The sequence below is a fragment of the Euleptes europaea genome, chromosome 11, assembly GCF_029931775.1.
Source record: "Euleptes europaea isolate rEulEur1 chromosome 11, rEulEur1.hap1, whole genome shotgun sequence".
NCBI lineage: Eukaryota > Metazoa > Chordata > Lepidosauria > Squamata > Sphaerodactylidae > Euleptes > Euleptes europaea.
In genome coordinates, this window is record NC_079322.1 from 24,244,901 (window position 1) to 24,257,773 (window position 12,873).

The following is a 12,873-nucleotide window of genomic DNA, read 5'->3' on the forward strand; positions in this document are numbered from 1 at the left end:
TAAAAAATAAATTCTGTCGCTTTTCCATGACCCTCATTATCTTGTGACATGACTTCTCATGTCACGTATTAAAGCGCTCAACTCCTACGCCGGAGTTCTGTGACTACAGCTTTTTCCCCTTCAAAAATCAGGCACGTGGGGGCCCAATTCAGATCAGGACCACCGTGCTTCCTCTCTGTACCATTTCCCAATGGCCTTAGAGAGCCAATATTTGCTCCACTGGGGCAAACATACAAAGATTGCATCAGTAGCTGTACATTAGCCTCACGTGTCACCCCAGCTTGCCTTACATCTAACATATAGGATAACATATTACAGGCTTCTGAACAACAAGGACTCGACAGTCATTCTGTTTAAAAACATTCTACTTGTAAAAAATACATGCCCTTGGTAAGGATGTATCACATATTTGGGGGGAGGGATCCTACTGGTGAAGGATAAAGGATTTCTTTCCCCTAAAGTGAGACATACTTTATGGACAGTCCGTGCACAACAGAATCAATTAAAAATATCTAATATATATAGCATTCAGGGTCCTTTAACGCATAACTCACACACTTAACTTTAGTGGGGTTTTGTTTGTTTCAAACAAAATGGAAAGACTTTGGCTTACTGCCGACGGAAGATTTATGTACAACATCGCCAAGATTGGTAGATATACTATGTGAGGTTTTTCATCTGTTTGTCTCTTCTGCATTGCAACTGAAAAGTACAGTATGACTGATAGATATATATGTATGTATATATATACAGATACGCATGTCCAACGCTTCAGCTGAATATCAGTGCTTTTGTGAACTATATATAGCTATTCAATAGAAAACATAAAACCTTGATACAAATATATAAAAAGACATGATCAGTATAAAAAGCTTATATTTATAAAAAGTACTTTTTTTTTTTTTAGGCAACAGTCTTCCCCTGAGGGTGCTCCACATATGTTGGATTCATAAATATTGCTCTGCGCTGCAGCTTAGTTATCAAAGTTCATCTCTTCCAGGAAGTATAAATCACTCCAGTCACCTGATATGTCTGCAGTGGTTGCCTCAGGAAACGTTCCCTAGATTAAGATGATGACGAATAACAGGGCCTCCGAAAAATCTGGAGAAGATTCCTTCTTCCACATATGGAAGATACAAGAGCAGGACCAATAGAGTAGTAATTGTGTGTCACATGACTGGGTTTTCAATGTCCCTCCCCACCCCTTTAGCAGTTTACTGGCTTTTCTGTACCCAGTCCCAGCTGTCTTCGTTCTCTTTCCTGTTCTTCTCAGCCTCGATGATTTCTTTGTACTTCCTGCGAAAGAAGCCCATCTGCAAATGAAACATAAAGCTTTATGAATAGTTTTATCCATCAACTGGAAAACACAGTCAGCTCACAAAGGGGTTACTCTGACTAACCAGTGTAGTGTAGTGGATAACAGCAGTGGTTTGGAGCAGTGGAGTCTGATCTGGAGAACCGGGTTTGATTCCCCACTCCTCCACATGAGCGGCGGAGGCTAATCTGGTGAACTGGATTTGTTTCCCCACTTCTACACATGAAGCCAACTGGGTGACTCTCCCTTAAGTGGCAGAGAAAGTCGGCATATAAAAACCAACTCTTCTTCTTCTTCTTCTTCTTCTTCTTCTTCTTCTACATGGATTACAGTCCAAGGGCCTTGAATGACTAATTAGGGGAACGGTGTGGTTAAAGTGCCATCAAGTCACAGCTGACTTATGGCAACTCAGTAGGTTTTCAAGGAAAGAGACTAATAGAGGTGGTTTGCCATCGCCTGCCTCTGCACAGTGACCCTGGTATTCCTTGGTGGTCTCCCATCCAAGTACTAGCAAACGAAAGGAAATGCCATCTTGTTTTAATGTATAATGAAGAATGATTTTAAAGTATATTTTAATATATGTTTTAACCTATGTTTTATGATTTTGATCTTGTGACCCGCTCTGAGCCCGGCTTGCCGGGAATAAGGGTGGGATAGAAATGCAATCAATCAATCAATCAATAGCAAGGACCAACCCTGCTTAGCTTCTGAGATCTGATGTGATCAGGCTAGCCTGGGCCATCCAGGTTAAGGGCAGTTAGGGGAACTAAACCTATTACATTTTTTAATCCCACCCATCTCTCAACCAGTTCAAAGGATGCATGTGTTTCTTTCCGTCTTCACCTTATCCATTTAGATAAGAGGTGCTGGCACAGGTATCACACAATACCCTTTGCCTTCCCCTTAATTTTACCTTGTCTTTCTATCGTCCTCAGCTGAACTGTTGATTCTCCATTCTGTCCCTATATCCTCTTCCATTATGAGTCTCAATCACGGTTTCTTGTTGTCTTTTGAGTTTGATATGCGTAAAATAAATGTGGCTGTGGCACATAGCGATGCCCCCCAAAATCTAAACGACAGCAGCAGCTCATACTGAAGGTGGATTAGTTATGTTGGCATAGGCCAGCAGTGGAAGAATGGGAGCTACTGCTGGCACGACAACTATCATTTGTGTTTTTTTAGTAGGATTGTGTATTATGGTCTGAAAGCTGAATCAACTAGATTGAAGGTGCTATTTGGAGTTGCTCCTAATCCTATAAGTTGCTGGGCCAATTTGTGAATGATTAGCATGAGGTTCACTTCACAAGTTTGTCATCACAGTGCAAAAATCCACCACGGCTGCTGGCCAGCACGATGGCTGGGACAAGAATGGGGATTGGTTTAGGTCAGAGTTCTCCAAATTCACTGCCTTGCAGATTAAAATGAATGGAAATCACATTATAATCTTATGTGCGCATAGGTCAGCCTCTGAGATAAACACAAGTGTTGTGGCACCTTATGGACTAACGTCAGATCCATGTAGTGGATCCCTTACTTGGAAGACATTTATATGTGAGGTTATGAAGTCACAGGGCCATGACATGCAAAAAGTACAATAAAACTAGGTAAAATGAAAAAATTACACAGCATTCAAAATAGAGATTGGTGATAATACAATATCCTTACTTTTGCTAAACTAGTTAACACCTAGAATGGCTGTTAACACGAGAAGCAAATCATCAAAACACATAATTGATATTTAAAAATCCTTTCATTAACTTAAAAAAGTGTTGCCTGCTTAGTTGAAAGCTATATGAGCTGAAAGGCATTGATCTATACCTCAGTTATCACAATGGCTTCAACTGTCAGCAGTTTGAACACAATTTCTCATGCGGTTGTGTTTACAGAGGTACTCATTGTACCAGAATTCTTTTCAATAAGCTTCCTTTTTTACAGATGTTTTACTGAACAGGACTACCTTTCCCTTGAATACTTTAGGCTACATTTGCTAGCCATACTTAGAGATTAAAAAATAATAATAACCCTGGGACATTTTACTAATCTGTTTGGGATTAACTTCTTTTTTAAAAAAGTCTTGTCAGTGTTTCACCTTAATCGGATCTTCCCAAAGGACCTCAAATTTCAATTTAGGTGAAATTCAAGAGCAAGTCTAATTTCAGAAGTATAATACTGGAACGAGTTTATTTTATGGTCCCCTACAGGGAATGAGGTATTTACTTCACAGTAACAACTCGAATGTATCGCCCAGGCAGGGAGCCGGCCTGTATAATCGCAGGCTTGGTGTGCAATCTGCTGGGAGCTTCTCCTGCACAAGTCCCCTTGTAAGGAATAAGCACAACCGTTCACGAGAGATTGTGCCTTCGGTGTCCAATGGGAAATAATAGTTACAGCCTCCTTTAAAAGTTCCAACCCTTCTGCACAACTTAAAGGCTGCAGAGTTTTTTGCTGTCGGTGCAACATCGATCGCCCGTTTTACAAGTCTTCGTACCTGACTAAAATAAATACGGTTCTGTTCACATTGGGAGTTCTCAGTTCCTTACTGGGATTTTTATGCCCTTCCCAGAAACAAAAAAAATAATTGTAATAAAGAGGCTTGGGTAACCATTCAAGAGTAATTGCTCAAACGAAGCAGCATGCCATTGAGATCATTAAGTCAATATTTTGTTCATTGTAATTAAACATTTATGTAACTCCTACTGTTTTAAACCTGTTTTCACTCTCCTGCAGAGTGCGATGCTTTCGTCTACCTCAATCAGTCAGATGTTATTACCCTCTTTCCCAATACGGAGCATATTTAGGGCAGCTTTGTACATTAGCTCCAAACGCTGCTATGTTTCTATTAAACATGACTTTTTAATTGAAAATCTTTAACCAAGCTAAATTTCTACACAGTCCAGAAGTCTTCAATTCTAAATAGACTAAGTTCCGTCTACTGGGACCATCTTGCTCTCTGTGTCGTAGCCGGCTTCTGCTGAGAATCCATGCAAGCAAAGTAAACGGGGACCCTTACTGCAGCTCTGCACCATCTTATATGCTCCTTTCAGTTAGCCTATGCAGACTGATGATTGATTATTGCCGGTGTCCCTTTCTTAACTTCTGCCCCCTCCCTCCCTCTGGAGTCCCTTCACATGTGACTTCTCAGGTTCTCATGGGACAACGTCCAACACAAAACTGATCTCTTTGATACAGCAGGCTGAGATCAAAAGTCAGAATATGCAAAACACCAACACCAGTTTGTTACACTTGCACCAAACACAGTTGAGAATCAACTGTCACATAACTTCCAGATCAATGAGCTGAATTTTCAAGTAAAATAATTCAGTGTCTCTAAAAGACACATACACACACACCATCGGAATTGGGCACTAAGGTCCATGCAATTAATTTCCCATCATGTACATCATAGCAATGGCTATTTCCAGAGCGGAAACTAGTTGGAGCTTAACAATTACACCAGTTGTCCAGGGAGAAGGGGGGGAGAAAAAAGCCATTCATAAGATGGAAAAAATCAGATCCTGAACAAGATACAGAACTACTTAGAACTACTTCACATGAACAGGATGTACAAGAAATCTATCCCTACACTGCTAGATACGACTCCAGTTGTACCTTGGAGAACCAACAAGGAGGGGCTGCGGCATTTGCTTGGCATGCAGAAGGTCCCAGGTTCAATCCCTGGCATCTCCAGTTAAAGGGACTAGGCAAGGAGGTGATGTGAAAGACCCCTGCCTGAGACCCTGGAGAGCCGCAGCCGGTCTGAGTAGACAATACTGACTTTGATGGACCAAGGGCCTGATTCAGCATAAGGCAGCTTCATGTGTTCAAGATTTTAGGGGTATGTGCTTTTGACAGTCAGAGCTCCCTGCACCAGATACCCGATGAAGGGAGCTTTGACTCTTGAAAGATCATATCCCTAAAATCTTGTTGGACTCTTAAAGTGCTACTGGATTCGCATCTAGCTGACCAACACGGCTACCCTCTGAAACTATTCCTGGACTGTATCACTTTTGAGTGAAGGTGGGGAAAGGCAATGACTGAATCCTCACAACAAAGTCTCTTCACGCAGAAAGCCAGCATGTCAGAATAAAGGGCTCCAGCCTAGTCTCTTCCTTATACTAGCTGTTTGTGACTTTTTTTCTCTCTGTGGGGAAGCATGTACTCTTTCCCCTGAAGTGTGAAGTGAAAATTTTACCACCTTATCAACCGATTGTCTATCCTCTGCTTTAGCTGACATCATTATTTGCCTAGCGACTTTATTTACCTAGCCACTTCTCAAAGTAATCCATCACTTCAAGTGCAAGATCACAGAATTTCTTGCATTCCTAAAATTAAACAAAGATGTTTCAGTTATATTAATGCTGCTTGCTGAGCCCTAAAGGTGCCTATTCTTCACACAAACCACAGACTTTGAACATTAAAACCTACACTTGAAGTTACGATCAAAATATTCCCTTTTAATTTCCTCCAGGGCCAAACAAGCAAGCAAGCAAAAACAAAAACAAAAACCTATTTCCTACTGTTCTTTTAATAAAAATTGTCTGCTTGCAAAACATCTGCTTCAGGAATTATCTTTAAAAGTTTGTTGTTAACAGTTTCTGGCATTTGTGCATTATTTCACAACTGGATAAAGAATATCTTCATAGGGCCTCCCACAAGCAATAAAAAGAAGTTGGAAAAGTTAATGCATATTAATGAAGCATAAAATTCAGAATCTACAGGTGATCTCGCCATGAAATTAAAGATGGAATTTCCTGCAGTCACCATTTAACATGTAAGGAGGGGGAAAACAAACTTCACAATGAAAGATGTACTAAAGCTGTATCACATAAATAAGGTTATTTATGTACTTCATTTACACCCTGCCTTTCTCCCCAGTGAGGTCCCAAAGCAGCTTATATTGTTCTCCTCTCCTCCTTTTTATCCTTACAACAGCCCTGCGAGGTAAGCAAAGAATATGTGACATGCCAAGGTCAACCAAGAAGCTACCATGGCAGAGTAATAATAATAAACAAGTTTTAAAAGAATGCACACCCACAGGAAATCCTGATCACAGATTTCCCACATCACATTTGTCCTTCAGAATAATGGTTTTCTGCACAGAGCAAACAGGCTCTCTCTGATGGTGGAGACTTAACACGTACACAAACACATACTGACCCGTGGCAGTATTCGCACATATTCACATGTTAAGGGAGCAATCCTGAGCAGGTCACCATGGCGGTAAGTCCTGTTTTGTTCAATGGGGCTTACTCCCAGGAAAGTGGCCTTGGGATTATGGTCTTTGATGCATCATGCAGTGTGCAGGGAAATCATCAGTGCTAAAAGTGACAAGGGTGGGGCACCAATGAAAGGGGGAAGACTTTCAGAATCAGATTACCCGATACTCTGAGACAAGGATTGTTCACAATTTCACGGTCAGCAGAAAACACAAGAGGGGTCTTTATAATACCAAAGGAATAATTAATAAAACCAGTATACACTGGTGTGGATGATTAATGTCAAAAAGACTCTGGCTGGCACGATCAATTCTAGCCAGCCCACAGAAACATAGGATTACCTCAGCCCTCCTTTGCATCCTCCAGCCTTCGGAAATGAGGTGGATGCTGGGTGGACCTTGAAGGACAAGCCCTTTGGGGCGGCCTTCTCCCTCCCTACATCAGGCCCATTTGTTGACTATCTTATGGTGTGAGATTTTATTTTTTTAAACACATTCTATTGGCTTTTGGTTAATCTGCCTGATGATTGTTCTTTTTGTTGTGTGTGCAAAGTGCCATCAAGTCACAGCCGACTTATTGGGACCCCATAGGGTTTTCAAGGCAAGAGACGTTCAGAGGTGGTTTGCCACTGCCTGCCTCTGCATCAGTAGGGTTGCCAGGTCCCTCTTCGCCACCGGAGGGAGGTTTTCGGGGCGGAGCCTGCAGAGGGTGGGTTTGGGGAGGGGAGGGATTTCAATGCCATAGAATCCAATTGCCAAGGCGGCCATTTTCTCCAGATGAACTGATCTCTGTCGGCTGGAGATCAGTTGTAGTAGCAGGAGATCTCCAGCTAGTATGTGGAGGATGGCAACCCTATGCATCAGGCCCTTGTATTCCTTGGAGGTCTCCCATCCAAATACTTGCCAGGGTTGAGGCTGAGAGTGTGTGACTGGCAGCAGGAGGGGGAGGCAGAAATATCCTGCACCAAGATTCACTCCCCTGGCAGTAATATGGATCCAACTCCAAATCATTGGTTCTATCTATCTATCTATCTGTCTGTCTGTCTGTCTGTCTGTCTGTCTGCCTGCCTGCCTACCTATCACTGCTCATACAGCTATAGCCTTGAGCAGAAAATAAAGGAATAAAAATACCTTACTTAGTGTTATTCTTTTGGTATTTAATTATTGCCCCTATAAATTTTGTCACCTGCGCCCTCATATTGCCTGATGCCTTGTTGGACATTTCCATATTTTCAAATAAAGGAGTATTTAAACTGGCCCTTGGCTCATTAAATATAGGACACTCCAAGATCATATGTTTGATAGTTTCAACTTTGTCAAGTGAGCATCTACATGTTCTATTTGAGTATAGCCCTTTTTTATATCTGCCCTCCAAAACTGCCGAAGGAAGGGCATAATTCTTGCCAAAGTATAAGCTCTCCTGAGCTTTGGTATTGCTGGGCAACAGAAATACTTTAACAGTTGCATCGGAAGGGCAATGCCCAAAAAGGAAGCCGAACATACCCTATGAGCCCTAACAAATGTACCGTTAAGAGTCCAATTCCTTTACTCACATTTTGATTAGCCTAATTATTTCTATGGTCTCTGTAGTCTTTACCATGTCATTTGTAATTCCTAGACATTTCATTTTTCTTTTCCAATAAATAATCCCATTGGCTAATGTGAGCATCTGCCCGTACAAGTCCAAGTAAAGTTGGTCGCCCCACAGATGTTAACATCTTAACTTTCCAAAAGAATGCTTTTATCCATGCCTTAGCCTCCATTGATGATTCACCCAGTTCAGCTGTCAGCGGTATGGCCTGAGACACATATAAGAGTAGCCAGTGAGCACAGGAAAAAGTTATGCCAACTGCAGTCCATCCTCTCAGAGACAGCACTAGTCCAAATTTCTGCCCATATAAAAACTGATTTGAGACCTTGGCATTTTATACCTTTAAAGGTGAGGGACAAATCTGCCTCCTGCAATATAAAAGTATTTTACAAGTGTCCTCCCGACTTTCAAAGCATTATTCCCCACCAGATCCATATGTGATTTCCATGTGAGGGATCCCTAGGGTTGCCAGGTCCCTCTTCACCACCGGCAGGAGATTTTTGGGGTGAAGCCTGAGGAGGGTGGGGTTTGGGGAGGGGAGGGACTTCAATGCCGTAGAGTCCAATTGCCAAAGCGGCCATTTTCTCCAGGTGAACTGATCTCTATCAGCTGGAGATCAGTTGTTTCAGCAGGAGATCTCCGGCTACTACCTGGAGGTTTGTAGGAAGAAGACACCTCTGTACTAGTACTTTGCCGTCCAGATACAAGGAAAGGGTACACTCCTATGTGCATTGACTGAATAGTGCACAAAAAGATTGAAGGCTTGAAAAAGACTGCATGAAATGGAATTATACCGGATTTCCATTGCCCTTCATCTTGCTTTTGCGACCTACTGATGCACTTTATGAAATTTCATGCGGACTCTATAAGGACTGAGTATTGTTCCCGTGGTTCACTCATGCACTTTATGAAATTATTTATGTAGACTGAATAAGGATTGAGAATTTGGGCTCATATTTGTATTGTAAAGCCCTTATTGAAAGTTGGGGTCTTAATTACCTATGTGATACTTTTTTGCTCCAGAATTTTGTTCTTTGTATGCTTCCAATACATATTCTTAATAGCACTAATTGCTATAGTTTGGTCTTCTTATTATAGAAAGAATTGTCTTGTGCTACTTTCTTGATTTCCACACTACCTGGAAGTTGGCAACCCTAGGAATGCCAAATCACTAGTTAATCCCCCCTTGGTGTTAACTGTTTGGAGATGAGAATTTTTAGTTAACTGTTTGGACTAGAATAGTTAACTGTTCGGATGCCTATTGTTTTATTCAGGACATTTATTGACACGTACGGATAGCAACTTTTGCTCTTGATTACATGAGAATCATGAATAGTTGTCACATCTCGAACTATCAGTCAAAATAATTACTAATGCAAAGCCAAAATCAATGCAATACATTACGTATCTTCCAGCAGAGCTACACTGCCATCTACTGCATTTTCTGAATAGACATTTTAGAGGTGGAAAATTTTATAATTATATTTGAAGCACTGCAAAAGGCAATTTGGAAATTAAATTGGGAGGAAAAGGGGGGAAGTGTCCCTAAACAAAAGCTGACAACCCTAAATGCAGTTTCTTTTTTTAAACTATCCCTCCATATATATGTCTTACAAAAATACCAAAATAGACTGCTGGAACAAAACAGTCATTAATCACCCCAACAAGAAGAGACAATCAAAGGCTTAAATATCCACTGACCTGCCAACAGAAATAACTCAGGAAAGGTTAGGGAGAAGGCATTGCATAGAAAAAAGTCCCTTTCGTTTTCAAAGCTGTGATGAGCCCATGACTTGAATCCAAAGGTGATCTTTCCATTCAGATTGGAAGATACTTCCACAGGAAGGAAGACACTTTTGGACCTATTTGCAGTGGCTCCAATATACAATCAAATGTTCCCGGCAGCAATGGAAAGGCAGTGTAGTGTAGTGGTTAGAGTGTTCAACCATGATCTGGGAAACCCGGGTTAAAATTCCCATACTGCCATGAAGCTCCTCACACGACCTTGGGCCATTGTCACACTCTCAGCTGAAACTGCTTCATGAGGCTGATAGGAGGATAAAATGCGGGAAGGGCTACCTTTCTGGATATGATCCAAAGCTAAGCACTTTTAAAATCTCACTTGGAGGGAAACACTAACAGGCTTAATCCTGCCGTGACACCAACAGAAGTTATATATACTTAGTTCTGAATTGATTACCCCCTTCTTTCCATTGCAAAGTTGTATTCAAGTAACCTATGGAACTCTGCATCTTTGCAAGATAGTAAGCAACATAAAGCACACAAGTCCAACGAAGTGATGGTTTCGCTTAACTCTTCTCTGGTTAGACCTCACCTAGAATATTGTGTTCAGTTTGGGGCACCGCAATTTAAGAAGAATGTAGACAAGCTGGAACGTGTCCAGAGGAGGGCAACAAAGATGGTGAGGGGTCTGGAGACTAAGTCCTATGAGGAAAGGTTGAAGGAGCTGGGTATGTTTAGCCTGCAGAGGAGAAGACTGAGAGGTGATATGATAACTATCTTCAAGTACTTGAAAGGCTGTCATATAGAGGATGGTGCTGAGTTCTTTTCTGTTGCCCCAGAAGGTCGGACCAGAACCAAATGGCTTTAAATTTAATCAAGAGTTTCTTTCTGTATAGACATTAGGAAAAAATTTCTAACAGTTAGAGTGGTTCCTTGGTGAAACAGGCTTCCTCGGGAGGTGGTAACCTGGAGGTTTTTTAGCAGAGGCTAGATGGCCATCTGTCAGCAATGCTGATTCTATGACCTTAGGCAGATCATGAGAGGGAGGGCATCTTGGCCATCTTCTGGGCATGGAGTGTGTGGGGGGAGGTAGTTGTGAATTTCCTGTATTGTGCAGGGGGTTGGACTAGATGACCCTGGTGGTCCCTTCCAACTCTATGATTCTATGAACTTTTGTTCTACAGAAAGAAACGGCAGAATATTGAACGCAAAAATGTATCTAACAGTATACAAGGGCATTCATATTTCACAAGTCCCAGCTGGAACGCAATAGTAGCTAAATACCGTATCACTGTTGGAAGAGTGATTTATGGACTATGCTGCTCCTTCCTGCCTTCCTCGCCCAAAAGGATGCGCATTTTATTTAAAGGTTGCTGCCGCTGCATTAAAAACTCTACATTTAGACTCTAAATATTACTGCTGAAGTACATAAAAGAGCAATGCAACTGAATTATGGTCCATTTTGCCTGCCAAAAAACCCAACTTTTTTTATTTTAAAAAAGCAGAAAGTTGTAACGTTCCCATAATTATTAGCATAAGCAATTGCTGTTTGCTTGGTTAAACCAGTAATAAATGGAGATCAAAGAATTAATACCTCCAGATTCTCAGAAATTTGGACCAATGGAACAACAATTTATGTTAAAATTGCATCTGCTGTTTTAGTTTATACGTCTGAGAATTTTGTAGTAGTATGTACTTATTTGCAATTTTAAAGTTGACATATATAGTGTGTCTTGGCTTGGGTTCTTAAGAATACTAGTTATTTTTAAAGGTTTGCTGGTACCACAAAAGGACTTTTTGCTTGCCAGTGGATTAAATATGTTTATATGGTGCCAAGATAAAAGCTAGAATGCCTAACTGGTTTCTGATGTATACAGAGTTCCCCAGTGGCTAGACTTTCAATCGGTTAGACTGTTTACCCACACAGTTGTGGAGAAGGCATTGCCTTCTGCAAGCCATATACACAGACCACCTACAAAGCCCAATTAGTAGTGAAAGACAAATGAAAATACTGTGAGGGGTGAGAAAAGTTTGACCAAGTTCCTATTTATACGAAGCGGCAATTGTGCATAATCAATCTTGTTGTTTTAAAGAACCTGTCAGAATGCTGACCGTACAGTAAAATCTATTGTGCTCATATTAGCTCTTTTATGGGCAATTGTATGTATTTTATGTTTATGCTGAAGAAACACAGAGCATTTTCTTCTGTAAGATAAGAGTGTGTCTTTTAAAAAAATGTTTCAAAAACGTCATTTGTTTTTGTATTAATTCGTTTTCATTTTCCACTGGTTACAGCACTTCTAGCAGTAACTTCTTCTTTTTTGCTCATTTATTACCATACAGTGGGATATTACCCCTCACCTGTGCCAAAAATTCAAAGAGATGTGAGAAAGGGTTTCCTTTCCTTTGTCCCTTAGAAGATCCTTGATCCATTGTTCCTGAGCAACATAAATCTAATGTGTAAGGGATATAAGGACTGGAATAAATCTTGCCACTGACAATGTAGCCTTGGGATCTCTGTCACTTCATAAAAAAAGCATTATGTCAGAGATAGAGGCATTAGATTTATATGTTAAAAGGGGAGAGATATAATGTGATCGAAGTTCCTCATAAAAGCGGCATTCCAAGAGGGCATGGAGCTAATGAATCGATAGAGCCAGAAGAGCAAGGACAGATCCTGTCTGGGTATGGTATTTTCAAAATCCTGCCCTGCATAACCCTAGAGGGGTCAGCATTCAGTCTAGCTAAAAAGAAGGCTCTAGAAAGATGAGGAGTTGCCAGATAGTAAGTATAAGCAGGAGAGAAAGGGTTTCAGTATCGTAAGCCATGAAATCAAAACATACCCAGTACTAGAACTAAAATATGTTTTCATGACAAAGTGAATGCTTCCTATATCTATCGGCTCTGGATCTCTCCTGTCTTTCTCTCCCCCTCCTTCTGACCATCTAGAAGCCCCGTGGCACAGAGTGGTAAGCTGCAATACTGCAGTCAAAAGCTCTGCTCACAACC

At 41.1% G+C, this 12,873-nt stretch overlaps 1 protein-coding gene across 1 annotated transcript in view; it reads right to left on the reverse strand.

Moving 5' to 3' along the window:
- Nucleotides 1-532: 532 nt before the first annotated feature.
- Nucleotides 533-12,873, reverse strand: part of ITGA9 (integrin subunit alpha 9) — a 275,713-nt gene continuing 263,372 nt past the window's right edge. Inside the window, exon 28 of the mRNA XM_056857744.1 lies at nucleotides 533-1,313. Within this exon, the coding sequence (XP_056713722.1) occupies nucleotides 1,215-1,313 (99 nt within the window). The 3' untranslated portion in view covers nucleotides 533-1,214. The remainder of the gene's footprint in view (nucleotides 1,314-12,873) is intronic.